General features: G+C 37.9%; 1 protein-coding gene across 10 annotated transcripts in view; it reads right to left on the reverse strand.

The window, feature by feature from the left end:
* Ehbp1 (EH domain binding protein 1) overlaps window positions 1–17,602 on the reverse strand; it is a 275,065-nt gene that overhangs the window by 83,390 nt on the left and 174,073 nt on the right. For all 10 annotated transcript variants that reach the window (XM_040733240.1, XM_005070382.4, XM_005070380.4 and 7 more), the window contains 3 exons: window positions 7,503–7,681; window positions 6,869–6,917; window positions 1,829–2,701 (listed from right to left, as the gene is read on the reverse strand). In XM_040733240.1, the coding sequence (XP_040589174.1) occupies window positions 1,829–2,701; window positions 6,869–6,917; window positions 7,503–7,681 (1,101 nt within the window). The remainder of the gene's footprint in view (window positions 1–1,828; window positions 2,702–6,868; window positions 6,918–7,502; window positions 7,682–17,602) is intronic.

The following is a 17,602-nucleotide window of genomic DNA, read 5'->3' on the forward strand; positions in this document are numbered from 1 at the left end:
CTTTAAATGATCATGTAAATGTGTTGAAAATGTAGTTGATAGAATGCTTGCCTTCCATGCTTCAAGCCTGGCTTCAATCCCAACCACACACTGTAGGCACGGTGGCTCATGCCTCGAATCCTAGCACTCAGGGAGTGAAGGTAGGCAGATCCACACAGTGAGCTCCTGAGATACATAATTTGCTGTCTAAGAAAGAAGGGCTGTGAGTTGGAAGATGGAGATCTATGTCCAAGTCTCAAAGAATGCCTGCAATAATAAATATAAGAAAAAGAACCCTACTGTGGAAACCATATTTTGGCTGGGAAGACAGCTGAGTCACAAAGCACCTGTCTCTTTACTGCATGGGCCCCCGAGTTAGAGCCCTAGCATCCAAGCGAAGACCAGGCATGCTTCTGTAAGACCAGCCTTAGGGTGACAGACACAGTGAACAGTAAACCCAGAGGAAGCGATGAGCCCAAGTTCAGTGAATGACCCTGTCTCAAAAAATAAAGAGGACAGGGAGAGAGAAAGATTCTTGACATTGACTCCTGACTCTCACGTATTCACAAACACATTGTAAAGACATCCACGTATACATATTTCCAGCACACGAAATGAAAATAAATTTAAAAGAAAAGCAGGTGTCATAATTTTATTGGAAAAGTTTTTATTGTTCTACTTAAATCTCTCTCTCTCTCACTCACTCACTCACTCACTCACACACACACACACACACACATATTGACAGTAGCAGATAATCAATACAATAAATATCATGGGTAAGATATGCTATATTCCCCTTGTGAGAAGAAATATAAATATTACCAGAATTTTATTTTAATTCTCAAAGTAGGGCTTCATTATTTAGCCCAGGCTTGCCTGGTATTTGCTATATAGCTAGGATGGTCTCAAACTGCTGGTATTACATACTGCCAGGTCTTAGAGGTAGCGAGTTTAAGAAATGAGAATGACATAACTTACAATGTCATTCTGGTGCAGCCAAAATATTTAAGGACAGTGCTTTGAATGTACAGTATATAATCTGACATGTACATTTTAGAACTATGCTCATATTAAACTCAATACTGAAATATCCTTCATCTTCTTTTTGAGACAGAGCTCTCTACAGCCAAGGCTGGACTTGAACTCTTGGCTCTCCTGCATCAGAGTTCCAAGTATTGGGACTATGGGCATATGTATCATGCCAAACTTCTTTGGTCTAATGGTAAATATTATTTCCTATAAGTAATGACATTTTTTTTGTTTGTTTGTTTTTCGAGACAGGGTTTCTCTGTATTGTTTTGGAGGCTGTTGGTCCAGCCTGGCCTCGAACTCAGAGAGATCCGCCTGCCTCTGCCTCCCGAGTGTGCCACCACCGCCCGGCAAGTAATGACATTTTTAAAAGCTTTATTTATTTATATTTACGGGTATACATGTGAGTCTGTATGAGTTTATGTATACAACATGAACGCAAGGTAAGTGCAGAACCCAGAAGAAGGTACAAGACTCCCCGGGACCAGAGTTACAGGTGGCTAAGAGTCACTACAGAGTGCTGGGAGTTGAACTCAGGTCCTCTGGGTGAGAGGTACCTGCTTAACTGTTGAACTATTGCTCCATCCGACATGAAACTGATTTGAAAAGCTGACATCCCTAGTCCTTCAATCTTAAAGTTGGGCTAATAAAATAATGCAAACTCTAAGTATATAGTGGGTGTAGTTTTATTTTTCTTTGATAAAGGCGACCTTTCTTTTATTCATGTATGACATTCTCAAATGTTCTAGTAACACAAGAGAATAAAAGACAGAATAGCTAGTTAGTAAGTACATGCCCATGGTTCTGGCCCACTTACCTGCACTGTTTTGGTGGAGGGATCTGCATGATTTAACGTGTTTCTGTCCGCATCTGGGCCAGACTCTATCTGTCTCAGAGAAGCACATGTCTTCTTCATGAAGTCTGCATCTGTACTGTACGAATATCCAAGTTTAGAAGGAGGGGATAAGCTTGGCTGTTTGATAGCTGATTCACCATCCGATCTGCATTCTAAAGGTCTGGAATCCTCTAGTTTCTCTTGATCCAAGTCACTCCTGGCATCCACAGACTGAAGCTTTTGCTCACAAACTGAGGGTGGAGACGTACCCTTCTCTTTATCACTGACACATAAGTCCCTTAGTTCTGAGTTCTCAGCTTTCTGGAGCCTCAGCGCTTCCGCTGCATTGGCACTAGAACTTAAGCCTGGGTCATCAGACCCTGAAGCCCTTCCCGAGCTCTGCTGGGACTTTTGGGGCTCTGTGTCACTTTTAGTCCTGTGGCAGGAAGGGGAGGCTGTGCTTGGACTAAGGTGGTCATCTGGGGTCTGGCGCTCACTTCCTGACTCTCCCACACCGCTGTCAGTGACAAACACAGAGTCATCCAGTGGCGAGAAGCCCACTGCCCCACTGGCAGGCCGCTGTGGCCCCGGCTCCCTCTTGAGATCACTCAGCTCCGCGTAGAATTTTTCTTGATCAACAGAACTGTTTGTGTCTGTTTCATAATTTCCAACTTTATAGGTGCTTTTACTGCTGTTTTCTTCTATCTGAACCACATTCAGCTCTTGACCGCTAAAATGTGCCCTTATTTGATAGAGATAAGTCATAACAGTCAGTTTGTCAGGAATTGCTAATAAAACCATATCAGAAGGTTCCAGTAAACGGGAAATTCCAATGCTGGCAAATCCATCGTAAGCCTTCAAAGAGAAGAAGGAACAAACAAATATGATATACTGAATAGCTCAGATATCTATCCTAAAGAGAGCAAAATTCTAAAGCTTCTTGTTAATGTAGGGCACATAAAATTACTGACAGTATGCCGCAGGAAAAGAATCAAATTTCAAGTAAAAAAAAAAAAAAGAGTAAAAAGGAGAAAAGGGAAAAATCCTACTAAGTAACATATTTATCCACAGCATAATATAAGCAAAAAATGTGAGCTAAACAAAAATCCTATAATACAATTTTAAGATGAGGATGACCGAGGTATGAAGAAATGTTAGACTAATGTGTCCCCAGCTTTTATCATTCCCGTCCGCCTCTTTTCTGCAGGCATGCAATTGCAGCGAAGAAATACAGCTAGGCACGTCCAAAGAACTAACTTATATTATTTGCTTTAAAGGACAAGGAATCCTATTTAGTCTTAGAAGCATACAAATACTTTAAACACACGCGTAGGGATGGTTTCAGAATGAAGACAGGGTCTTTATTGATTTCCCCTGCTCTGGGAAAGACACATTGCTCTGACTTCGGCGACACAGCCTAGCCTGGAAGCCGCACTGTATTATTTTGTTAGCCTTTAAACGACCGTGGAACATCAGGTTTTTCTAGTTCTGGAGAGGCAAAGCTGTTTCTCAATTTACAATTAATTATTGCTATCCTGAACTAACCCCTTGAAGCAGCACTGTGTAACCAGGAAGCATTGGAAGTCTCCCTGGAGGTTTAGGTAGACATTCAGAAAGGAAAGACTCTGCACACACACTATTGCCTTTACATGTTAAAAATCTCGTCTTGACAATGACCTGCATTTAGGAGCACATTTAATGTTTCTCTGAAAAGAAACGTTAGGAAATTATTTAATCAAAATAATTTTTGTGCTTTTATAGAAAATTTCTGCCTTTGAATTTAATCTGTATTCTTCCTATAGCTTTAAGAAATGTGAAGAAAATGAAAAATAAATTGTGCTATTAAGACCTATTCAATTTCCACAGAATAAAGCTTTAAAATATGGATATTTCAAGAGATGTCTGCTGGAGAGGTGGCTCGGCTGGTGTACATGCATAGACTTGTTTGTTCTTTACATGTTTTAAGAAAATTAAAGTCATTTTCCTCCTTGTGTTTCCTGACGACTTGACTGACAGACATCAACAGCAGGCCATGAGGAAAAGCACCACAGGCAGCATTCTGAACAGTTCCTAATTACCTAAAACGCAGGCATATAGGTTAAGTTCAGATGCCACAGGTAAATACCCTTTGCATTGAGTTCTTCCGCCAGACCTGAAAAAACAATCAGCTTTCTTGAGAGAAATCTCCTGCTGGTGTTTGCTTCAAACAGCAATTCATTCTATGCATACTAATTGCACTTTAAAACAAGCCTGGTTTCTTACATATGAGGTAAAATTTTGTCAAGGAATTTTTCTCACAAGTTAACTTCTGCTATGGTCAATCACGTGTTGTGACTGTGTGTGAAGAACAATGCGGTGTTTATTTTTTAATCCTCTATCATGTCTCTGTCTCTCTATCGAGAGAGTGAGTATGTGGGAGAGCCGTGTGCATGGCTGCCACAGTGGGGATGTGCCGCTCTGCAGATGACTGGTGAGAGCATGGTGGAGAGAGCTACAGGTCTCTGAACTCAGGTTTGCAGGGGCTTGGCAACAGGCCCCCTTACCACTAAGTCAGCTCATCAGCCAAGGATTGTTTCAAAGGAAACTGTCTTATTTATTCTGAGGTGTTAATTTAATTAAGGAAGAGTTACTGACAATTATATTACAAATAAAAGTGAAACGTAAGACAAAGATTTTGTTTCTTGGATACTTTAAGTGCAATTCAAGCACAAGGTTACCAGGGAAAACCTTGGAAAACAAGAAATAACCTATAGGTAGCAACTAAGATTCTCAATGTAGACACCATGTAACGAAAGGCTATAACTATGTTTGTTGACATACAATGGATAATGTAAGGAAGAATCAGTGTTAAATATGTTATTAAAAACCAAGATTATCTTCCATGGAAGATCTACTTTATATTTGGGGTTTGAAATGATCTAGCCTTGCTACATTGCCCATCTTAAGAAAACATGTAAATGGAAAAATATTCTTTCCTATGCAGTAATATGTAAACCCATATGTACGTTCATGTTTCTTAAACCTTAATGAGATTCTCTATTTTTAGTTAAAAATACATACAGCTAAGCAAAATCAATAATGTTTCCTTTAAAAAATTAGATTAATAAAGAAAGGCTCTACTTAAAAAGCAATCATCATTTAATTGATAGGGTCTTGCGATGTTGCCCAAGCTATTCTTGAACTCATAAGCTTGAGAGTTTTCCTGCCTTATAGGTGTGTGACACAACTGACTGGCAATTAGCAGTTCAGTTTACAATGTTGATTATCTGCATTGAAATTAGCTTGGCACTTTATTCAAATGCAGGGATATAGTTTAATTAATGAGAAAAAAGACATCTTCCTTTAATAAACAAGGGCTTTCTAAAATGATGTAAGAAGTAATTCATGAGAAGGATTTACTATGTGGAATGCCTATCAAAAAATGCTGGGGATTGACCCCAGAGCCTTCAAGTTCTCGTCTATAGCTAAATTCCAAAAGGCAATCTCTATGAAGAACAGGGACTAATTTTCAAAGACTATCCCTTTGGGGGGTATATTTCTATTTACAAAAAAATGACAGTTTTAAGTATATTATAACTTTACAACCCACATCAAGCAAAATTTTTGCTTTGATTTAATTAAACTTCTACCAAGATTCTAAGATTTAAAAAAAGTGATAGTTACTCTAATTTAATGAGTTAAAGTATATTAATTTTTTCTGCAACCGGAGGTTATTTACCACCTTGCTCTCTGAGATCTTTTGGCAGTAGATTTCCTTATGAGAATAACATTTTATAGTTATAAAGCATACAAAGTAAACAGGCAGTTATACTAAAAGTGCAACTATTAAAATATAAAACTGAATTTGGGAAACATACATTTTAATTAACTTATTGATCGATGTATGTGTTAGTACACACACACACACACACACACACACACACACACAATCTCATGTAGCCTAGGCTGACCAAGGACCTTAAACTAATCCTTCGGCCTCCAGCCCAAAGTGCTGGAATAATAAGAGATCTGCAACAATAGTTATAAAATACGAAGATATATGATTTATGCAGGCAAGAAAACCTTTGGCATGGTTAGTACAACTGTGATTTGTAGCCAAGTTCACAACTAAAGGAAACACAAAAGTTTAGTCACAGAATTATGACACAATATATTATACAAAATAGGTTTTCCTTCAACTGTGTTCAAGGACTTAACTGAATTCTATGTTGAAGGACTTGCTGAATCCTATCTACAGACAGACTTACAGATAGAATCTACAGGTTAAAAATGACTATTCTAAGACAACAGTAACACTAGTTTTCAGTTGAGAAATTCAATTCAATATAAACACGGAGCATATATTGCGGGCAGAACTTGGTATTGCTTTCTCTGCATGTTGAAAATTAAATATACTATAGCGCACATGAGAGAAACACATTCATCAGTCTTAGCCACAGTCAGCTGGCCCATGAGGATCTAGCCAATCCTCTCTATGCAACAGATGACCTGAGGCTGATGGGATCGATATCCTCACATGCTAGTTAGGAAGTTCTGATCAATTATATAAGCATATATGGGAACATATGTATGTATATATGTATATATATGTATGTATGTTTACTAGAAAGTTAAAGAAGAACCATTGTTTATCATTGCTTTGTAGTTACAAGTTTGTGTATTCTTTTTTGCCTACCCCTTAGGTTCCCGCTTTCATCTCCTAAAATATTTTTCTAAAATTACACAATAGTTATGAAAACTTTGGTTATAGTTTTCAAAAACTAAATGTTGCATTAAAAGCAATATGGTTTAAGAAATACTTAACAGTTAATGATGAGCATGCACATATTCTGATGTCTGCCTCGAATTGTGATCTTTATAGTCCAGGACTAACCAGAGAAAACTATGCATCCGATTTAAATTGCAGAAAGCAGTCCACCTCTGTAAGCTGCAGTTACAACCTCATCCAACACCATTGCTTTTTAAATAAAAACTTGCAGTGAAGCCAAATTTGAAACTATGCCCTCCCCTGGTATTTCTTACCTTTTTGTTGTTTTCTTTAATATCTTGAGGATTCAGAGACTTGTAGTCGCTGAGGGAGAAAAGCGGCACAGTGGGTATATATAATATTTGATAAAAATAACTAAGAAAATTGAATCTAAAAATTTTATATTCAATAATACCAAAGGGTAACTAGCAATTTCATAGCAGTTCAATCAACAAAACTAATAGTGTGGAAAATTAAGGGGATAAATAAACAAACAGTGACTACTGTTTCATTGCCTGAAGCTTTCCATCTACAAGAGAAGTTATGGTAGAGGAAAAGAGACTAGCTTTAACAGTGAAATTCACCAGGATCTAATCCTTTATTAACAATATACAAAGGGCTTATACAATATACAAAAGACTTATTGGTCTCTTATTTGAAAACTAATAAAAATTTCATAATAAAGTCAGTTTTTAATAAGATTAAAGAGAAAAATCAATTTAAAAAATAGAAAAAAAAACCATTTTTAGGTATTGAGAAAAAGGCTGGCTTTCTGACATAATTATTCCAAAAAGGAAAGTTCTATAGTTCAAAAACAGATAGTCAAGTATTTTAGGATACATGCTAAGAAATTTTTCTATTTTTTAAAGAATGCCTGTTATTACAAATATTTATGACATTTCTACTTACATTAAGTCTGGTCTAAAGTGGTGTAAGATTGCACAAAACGATAAACCATTTCTCCACGATGTAGTAAAGTTAGTGATTTTCACACCCCGGTAGTTTTTTGTAACTTCTTTGCACCATGCTAGCAAAGACTGACTAGCATTTGGTTTTTGCCCCAGAACAGGACTTGGTATTGGGCTTGGCTAGAATATAAGAAAGAAAGAAAAAAATAAGTGGGAAGGGGACATTAAAAGAACTTAATGGAAGATAAAAATTAACATTAATTGACCTAACTAGATCACCTGAAACCTTTGATGTCAGTTTAGGTCCTTCAAAACTGTCAATTCACGACAACTGTTGCCTCTGAGATAGAGACATAAATCTTAAGTTATTATCTTCAGTTTTGCCCATGGCATTTGTCTGACAAAGAGGTAGATAAGCAACATTTTAAACTTTGGTAAGAACAAGTCATGTGTGTCTTTGATGGAAACATCATGCTAAAATATTTGAATAGGTAAGGCTGAATAGCTGTGCAACTCTTACATACTAAAGAAGGTTTTCCAGAAGCAATCATAAACAAGTAAGACTGGATAGCAACACTGCATTGAAGCCTAACTGCGGCGTCAGCTGCAGGGCTGCACCAACTTTCAGGTGTCAAGAAATACCCTGGTGGAGAGATCAGTCACAGTAAGAGTAAAACACAGCACAACACAAGGATAACCATGTTCATACATCCTGCCTATATACATTTAATAACAATATAAATAGTTTCAATTATCAGCAATAGGTACATTTTGATGTCAATAGCGCACAGCAGTATAGATTCTCCATGTGCTCAAAATAGCTCAAAGTTATTACCGAGAGTGACCTTTGAATAACAGAGTTCATTCTATGTGTTTAAATCTTAAACACATGCTTCCTTTCGTCCTTATATTGAAGACCAAGATGGTAATAGAACTGAGATCTTAATTTTAAACTTTATTATTCTTAAAAATCATGTCATTTGCTTTTACTGAATAACTACAATGTTTTATGACAATTGTGAAGGTTGATTCAACTGAATCCTACTTAATATTTTTGGACTTTAATCCTTGTAATCAAAACTGTTAGCTCTGAAAACAAAAGAGCCTAGTAAAGTGAGATGAGAACACTCACTCACCCTGAAATCACTTAAGTTTAACCAATGATCCATTCTCACAATAACACTTACTTAAGACAGAGCAGTGATGACCCACTTGACAGTAGCATGCTAGTGCCAAACTATTAAAACAATCAACTAGGAATCACCAAATATGTAATTACTCATTTCCATAATCAGATTAAAAAGCATTATATAAGTAATTACAGACCCGGCAAAGCGCTGTTCTTTAAATGATCACCTCCACAAAGCAAACTCTAAACAGTTCACTAATTGTAAAAACCAGCATTATCAGGGCTGGGAAACGGCCTAGTGGAAAAAGATGTGTGCTGCCAAGCCTTCTGACCCAAGTTCAAGTCCTGGAACCGACATGATAGGAGAGAGCAGACTCGTGCAAGTTATCTTCTGACCTCCATACCTCCCCCCCCCCCGCACAAATGTAAAAAGAAACAAATTTGGATTAATTGAATTTAACATAAAGTACATAAAAGTGATTTCCAAATATAAGACATTTACTTTAACTCATTTAACTTTCAACCTAATGTGTAAAAATAAATGGTCCACAGTAACTTTCAAACTCCTCTGGTCACTTACACTGAATTAGATTGACTCAGAGTGCTATGATTAGCCACACACAAATTTTTCTAAATTTTCTATTATTTATTTTTCTACCACTTAAACAATTATATTTGTTATAATATTTTCCATATAAAATTGCTAAAGCATAGAAGCATCTGAGAATAGGGTATATGTCAAGTAGATAATCTACAATTATCTTTACACTGATTCATTTGAAACATATGCCAATATAATCATGGATATGTCCCTATCTCTAAGGAGAGTAAAATTAAAATTTGGATTTGTTCTGATCAGAAGCCTGTGTTAAGAACAATTCCCTGTCCACACAAAGAAGTCATATGCAATTGAGAAAACTGATGAAATTACAAGCCCCATAAATGGTCACGTTAGTTTGCAGGCAAAGACAATTATCAAGTGGATGTCCTTTCATCTAATCTTCAAGAGGTTACATATGAAAGTGTCAGGTGCAGCTGGGTGACACAGTTAGCTCCTTCTTCTGGTCATGAGGAGGGATATTGGGTTCTGTGTCTCAGTTCCCTCATCTATAAATTGGAACTATAGTGGTAACTACGTACAGGCCAACCCTGACACACAGTATTAGAGTAGCAAGACCCCCTCCTCACTCTTACCCACTCCTTTCCCCTTGATCACTGTGCATAACACTCACCTTTCATTGCTTCTAACACTTCGGGTATGCTCTAGCCTTTGCAGACATTACTCCATTTCCCTGGTACTCTCAGACATTTGGACAATAATCTTCAATATGAACTTCTCAGCTTAGATAGGCTGCCACCCAAACACAGCACTCCTGACTCCTATCTTGCTCTAATTTCCCACAATCTCCATCTTTTTGTGGCCTATATATTTATGTTATACTTACTGGCTATGGCTTGTCTGTCAAGTCTTTTAAGATTCCTTTCTAATTTCAAAGGCCATGAATTTGTTTAAGAAAATGAAGTGACTGGCGGGTGGCAGAGCTGTCCCTGTCCCAACGGCAGCACTCAGGAGAGTGGCCCCTCCACCTTGTCTGTGAAACACAGAAGAGCTGGCCCTGGTAGCATAGATGTGGTTGAGCTGGACCCAGGGCAGGAGAGCAGAAAACTTATCCAGTCCCTTGCTTATCACTGCAAAGGGTGAGCTGGCCAGGACAATGGGAGAGATCGTGCCCTGGTGGTGAGGACAGGGGAGAGCTGATGTGCTGACAACCAGGGCCCAGAACCAGGGTAGCTGACTCACCCCAACATCCACACCAACTGTGATCTACCAGAGCCTGGGAAAGGGCAGGTCCTGCAGATCCAAAGCTGCCAAGGGCAACGGCAGGATATCCAAGAGGAATCCAGTGAGGCCCAGAATAAATGGTGTAGCAGAAACCAGATGGCTCAGCCCAGACCAATGACTCTTTGCAATGAACACTTGTAAGTAAAGATATATGGATAAGAGGGTATATTACATGACTGGCTGGCACACTACAGTTTCCATGATGAGATTCGTGATGAGATGTTTTTTCTTATTTGTCTTCTTTTTTTCTCTTACATTTTATTTTATTTGGGGGGGGGTGCAAGGGCAGAGAGTGGATATGAAGGGATGGTGCCACGAATGGGATTGAGATGCATGATGTAAAAGACACAAAGGATAATTAAAAGAAAGCTTAAAATAAAAAAGAAAATGAAGTGACATTAGTTTTTATATATAAAGCTTTAATTAGTGATAGTATTTATATCTTGACATTCTCTGTGTGAAACAGGGTTCATGCAATTTACCGGGTGAAATAACCTGTGAATGACTGATTTATTGTTTTCCAAAAAATGGAAGATGTTAAAATCTACCCATCAAAGGCAGCAGGAAGAGCTGGGCATGCTGCTACACACCTTTAATCCCAGCACTCGGGAGGCAGAGGCAGGTGAATCTCTGTGAGTGCAAAGCGAGCCTGGTCTACAGAGTGAGTACCAGGACAGTCAGGACCACTTAGAAAGACCTAGCTTCTAAAGAAAAAGAGGGTAGGAATGAACTTCCAAACATAATACATTAAAGTAGCAGAGCACTGTTAAAAATAAGGCCACTGAATTCTTCCTATCAACAGCATCTCTTTAAGAAAACTAAGTAACTCACTGTGAAATTCCCTTAATTTTAGTAGCTATGAGAAAGCATGGTTCCATTTCTTTCTGTTCTTCCCTTGTCTATAGTTTCTCCCTCTTCTGCAGTCTCCTTTTTCCCCCACAGACACAGTCACATACTCATTTAGGTATTTGTCTGAGTGGTTTTTTTTTTCTCTCTACACTTTGGGTTGATTCACTCTCAGGATTCCAACTATCACTCCCATGCAGATGATCCCCCAAAAGCACATTTATGGTTCCAATGGTCTCAAGATGACATTTCTGGCTGGCTGTCCTTCCTGCCATGTGCAATTTGAACTCAGTATGTTTAAAATAATATTTTTTCCTTGCAACCTGCTCATTGTCATTGTGTTTGAAATGATATTGCTAGTATCCCAACTGTATGGATTTCAACCTCAGAATCATTTAAAATTCTTTACATATCATTTTTCACTAGTTAACTGAAGGACAATTATGTATTCAGGTTAAGGCTGTGATCTTTTGTAATCTTGTTATCTATCTCTTTTTGCCTTAGTCTTCCTTGTTGCAAATCTCCCTCCCCCTTTCTGACCCATTATTAAAGCACAGTGTTCTTACAACACATATAACACCTCTGGTGGTTCTCAACACATACAAAATGATACCACAGCATTTCTGCACACTAACACCCAAATCATGCTAAGTGTACTTACTAGTGTGCTTCACCATTCTCCTAACCCCTATGCTTTCCAGCCTTCACCCCAGCTTCCCTAGCCCAGGCTGTCATTATTGCTACTTAGAGTGACTGCTATCATACACACAACTGTGACTGTGCTACATTTTCCCTTCAAGATTCAAGTTAACTGTCATTTGTACAAAGTCTCATCCTAATTCCCAGTCAGTAGGCAGGAGACCCTTTCAGTGTTCTTTTGATTCTCTGTGTCTCCTACATGACTTATGTGGTGTTTCTGACTATGCTATATCTGATTCTCTATAGAGCATCTTCATAAGTGTTTATAGAAAACATGTGAGGTATGAAACACATAGCTTACATATGGCTCACAAGCCCTTTGGGATAGTGATGGCTGCTTCCAAAATACCTTTGAGGAAACTCAGGCCACGCAGGTAGGAGGTAGATGAATCTATACCACAGTGTCTCCAGACCAAACCCCACACTCTCACTATATATTTCACACTAAAAGATAACGCAGCATTAAACCTCAGCAGACATTATACATTTCCTGAAACTAGCAAAAGTCTGAGTTAACCTTTTTGAACTTGACTCACTGCCCTATATATGGTAAATTAATTGGCTCAATAAATCACCAGGTACTTGCCTCATGATTTTGCTTCTCCAGAGGCTGAAATTGGAGGATCATGAATGAGACCATCCTGGGCAACACTGCAAGACCTGGTCTCAGCACTAACAAACCAAACCAACACACAACAAAAGGCACTCTACTCAAAACAACTCAAGAGCTCCTCATAAAGCCCCTCTGCCCATTCTGTTGGACTTTAGAATTAGATTACAACTAGGTAAAACCTAACTAAGCCTAGTTCAATCAGGTATGCACTATTATTGCTACCACTTATGGATTACGGTCTTTATGTGAGGATTCTTGGAGACTTTCCTCTATTATTGCAAATAATGGTTAAAGAACACTGGATAGATCTGATTTTAGCATTTGGTAAGCTGAGAACAACAACAATGGTGAGAACAAGAACATCTGCATATGTATTATTTGGGTATCTTTGTCCCCACCCCTTTCCTCCCTCTTGGTTCTCCAAAGTGACATCATCTCTTTCCTCTTCTCCTTTCTTCAACTCTCCTGCCTCCCCCCTCCTCTCACAGCTTCTGGCTTCAGTAAGTAAGGGACTATGGCCTTGAACTCCTTATCCTCCTTCCTTACCAGAGAGCTGGAATTACAGGTGTGGTCCCATCAACATGTACATGCTAGAGACTGGGACTCATGCATGCAAGGCAAGCACTCTACCAACTAAGGCACGTCCCTGGCCTTCACTCTACTCCTATAGTAAAAGTGAAGTCTTGGAATGCTATTAGCTAACTCTAAGATTTATGCTGAGGTTAAAATAATACTGTCAAGTTTCAGTTACATTAACATATTTTTAAGAGCAGAAAAATATTAGAAAGGTTTTTTTTAACAGATATCCAACAATTATTCTGAAGTGCAGCAGTGAAACAATGCCAAATCAGATGAGAGTCTTGGTACTATGTCTGTGAAAGTAACCTCCAGAGTGAGCTGGCAGGGTTGCAAACAGCAGTATGAGCACCATCGCCTGCCTCCAATAATAAAGTGGATCAAATGTAAAATGTAATGAAGTACAAGTATGAGCTGGGCCCACCACCATCGAGCTGGACCGTGAGAAGCGAGGACCCCATGCCACAGGGACATGTACCATACTCACAGATTAGAAACTCAGTTTTGTGAAGAAACTTAATTTTTCTCCTTGGGGACAAGGGGATTAAACCACTGGTCCATTCCCAATGAAGAAACAATCAAATTTATCCATTATATTTACCATTTCCATGAAAAATATATTGGATAAACATGAACTATTATCTTTGTTATAAGGCAACAGTATTTATTGTAAAAATGACCCATGCACGACGACCTGCACACAAACCTGAGGGCCTATGAATAAGCTATAAATGACAATTAAGAGATAAATGCTCCGGCTTCCTATGCTTAGTATATGTATGGACAATCACGTTCTCGGGACAGACAGAACAGTATAGCATCATACACCCTATAAGCCTCTACTGTCCACAGTGAGAGGGCTCATCAGCTTACTACCTGATAATAGCTATGTGCTTATGACACTTGACACTATGATGCTAAAACTAAAGATTCCTGTCCTTCTTAAAGTTAAGGAGGTGCTAAGCAAATATGTGTGTCTTTCCTGGACAAAATGTTTTGTGCCTAGAAAATACAAAAAATTCTTAAGGCACAATAAGAAAGTAACCAATATAATAATGGGTAGTAAATGAAAGAATACTATTGACTTTTTACTTGAATACGAAGTGAAATCTAAGCATCTAGGAAACATGAAACTTTGCCCACTCACATGAGTATTCAGAAAGTCACACATGGTACTAACACATGCTTTCCCTTGAAGGGCTGACATTTTAACAGGTATTTTAATTGAAATGATGCTAATGAGATTAAAACTATTAACCGGCAAGGATGTGGGAGAAAAGAATTTTCATTCAGAGTTGGTGAAAACTCTCATAGCATCTATTCTGTTAAATTTTGAAGGCATGCCCATCCTGTGACCCAACAACTTCTAGGTTTACGTTCTACAGAAGTACATGTTCACCTAGCCAAAACAACACATGTGCACAACAATATTTAAAACAGCACTGTTCTTAGTTTTCCAAATATGAAACTATCAGCAAACAATAGATCCCACCTAGAATACAAGATGAGGAAAAAAACAGACTTCTGACTTGAGTGAAAACAATGAGTGTTGATATTAGCATTTTTCATAGTGTATAATCACAATTTAACAACACGTGAGTTATCTACATGACTCTTGACACCTTTGTTCTCCACAAGAAGAACACACAGAGTAACAAAGACATAGCCAAATCCAGATAATACAAGTCACTGACTACAAATGCCTTCTCTTAGGTCAGACAGCAGACTCTGGAAAAATGGGAAACAAAAGTTACCCTTCTCACTAAATATCTGGTTTGGAAAATACAGTTATGCTATAAAAGTATAGTATTTATGTATGTATATATATATTTCTAAACATTTATCTCATTTTGATGCTACTATTAGATTCATTCTCTTAAATTTCTTTTTCTGATTGTTCAGTGTTAGAATTCAGAAATGCAAATGATTTGCTGTTGTTATTGCTGACTTTATCACCTTCTATTTTACTAAACTTACTGACTTTAAGGTTTTTTGTTTGTTTTGTCTTGGAATCTTTACAGTTTGGTACATGTATGTTCCCATCAATTCAAACAGGTAATTTTAAAACATCCATTCTTATTTTGGTGATTTTTCTTTCTCTTGTGTAATTACACTGGCCAGGATTTCAAGTTCTATGTGAAAGACAAGTTCCAAGAGAGTGGATATCCTTGCCTTATTGTGACTACAGAAGAAAATCATTCTTTGTCTATGTAGGATGTCACCATCTCTGAGCTTTTCATATTGTGGCTACTATTATCTTTGGGAAATTCCTTTTGAACCCTAATCTGTTGAATGTTATTATAAAAGAGTGCATGATCCTGTCGAATGCCATTTATATGTTACTTCAGATAGCCATCTGTCCTAATTCCTACAATGTATCAATACGGCATATGACTTGAACTGGTTTATGTTACATTCTAGCAAAATCCTATTTTGTCATGGTCACAGTCTTTTAATATGTTGCACAATTTACTTTGCTAGTATTTTTGTTGATTATTTTTTACATCATTTAAAAAAATAAGCAATGCTGATCTGTAGTTTTGTTTCTGTGGTTAGCAGGGTAATGCAGACCTCACAGGATGAGTTAGGGTCTGTGTTCCCTCAAGGCTTTAGAAAATTTTGAGAAAAAATGCTATGTCAATACTTCTAAGGATTTGATAGCAAGGTTGTGAAACCATTTTTGTTGTAAGAAGGCACTCTCCCCCACCCACCCATGGTCTCATTGTGCTGCATGGCCTGGCCTCTGAAACCATACTCTGCCTCAGTTTCAGAGTTCTGGGGTCAGAGGAAAGAGCAACAGCCACCACATCCAGCTTGTTGGGAGATGCTTGTTCACTGATTCATCTTTTTAAACCCCTGACAGATTTGTTCACATTTGCTACTTCCACACGGTTTAGCTTTGGTAGCTATTGTTCCTAGGAATCTGTCTATTCCATCTAAGTTACCCAATTTGCTGGTATATGACTGTTCATAGTACTCTCATAATTTTCTAAATGTCTGTTAAGTGGGTACCAGACCACTTCTAATTTTACTAATCTGAGACTTCCATTCCCCTATCCCCCATCCATATAGTCAAAGTTTGCTAATTTTGTTCATGTATTAAAAGAATCAATCTTTGGGTTAAGTTTTGCCAAGATTTTTGCTCCCATTTCATTTATCTTTGTTCTAAACTTTCTTCCCTTTGGCTTTAGGATTGTTCTTTCCTTTCTACTTCCTTGGGCGTAAAAAGTTAGACTATGGTTTAAAAAAATCTTTCTTTTTAAAATAATTTGCATATGGAAGCCAGACGTCGGTGTCAGGTAATGTCCTCAACCTTATACACTGAGACAGGCTCTCTCACTGGAAGCCAGAGCTCACGGATTCAGCTAGTCTAGACAGCCAGTTTGTCCCTCCGAACCCTCACCACCACGTCCCCTCCTGACTTTAGGGACTCTTTATACACACCAAGTCCTCTTAGTGTTGCCAGTTCATGCATGGGTGTAGGGTTATCACTGAAACTTGAGTAGTCCTCGAAATTTAACTGTATTTCAGGCTTTTTGTTTTGAAATATATATATTTTAGCCACAAATGAACAAAACTTAAGTAATGAAATTCCCAACATTGATCCTCTGGGGAGATAATACTAACTTGATGCAGCAAAAATTCATTCAGGTGTTATTTGGTATCACTTTTATGTGTCACATTCATGTGTTTTGGAAGGGAAATACTACAAAAGTTGAGGACCTTGTAGTTTCTCTAAATTCCTGCTTTCTCTACGAATCCTTATATAAACTGACAGACCCACGAAAAAAGTCAAACAAATCAGAAAGAGTGAAGAGTCTGAAGGTTTCTATAGAGGCAGAAGCCATGTCTAATAAAGGTTTTCAAGTAAGCAAGTGTCAAGCTTGGCTCTTCAGTGTGTGGATGAAGGCACAGACCTTCCCACTATCATCTGGCTCTGTACATTCATAAATCATCATTCACCCCATAGCTTTGTGCTTAATAGAAGTTAAAAGTGCGGTAGCTGCACTCTTCTAATTGTACAAGCAACGCCTAAATTAAAAGGTTGGAATTCTCCTTCTTTAACTGTCTTACTGCCCAAATTTACTTATTAACTTTATTATTGTTTTAAAAAGGTAAAAATCTCTCACAAAAATCTACCCGAGCAACCTTTTCCTGTTGTATAATTATTACAAACAATTCTCATTTTTTTGGGCCATTGAATGCACCTACTTAGGAAAGTCAGACCCTGTGCTCAAGCTACCCATGGAGACTCAACAAGTAAAGGCTTGTAAAGAAAAATTGAAGCGTGGCAAGTTCTACTTACTATGCAGTGTTTTTAAAGAAAAGGTTTTTCTCTATCTTGGATAAAATATAAAAGTAGCTCAGAGCAACAAAACGTTTTATTAATGCCTA

Source organism: Mesocricetus auratus, unplaced genomic scaffold, assembly GCF_017639785.1.
Source record: "Mesocricetus auratus isolate SY011 unplaced genomic scaffold, BCM_Maur_2.0 Super-Scaffold_100029, whole genome shotgun sequence".
NCBI lineage: Eukaryota > Metazoa > Chordata > Mammalia > Rodentia > Cricetidae > Mesocricetus > Mesocricetus auratus.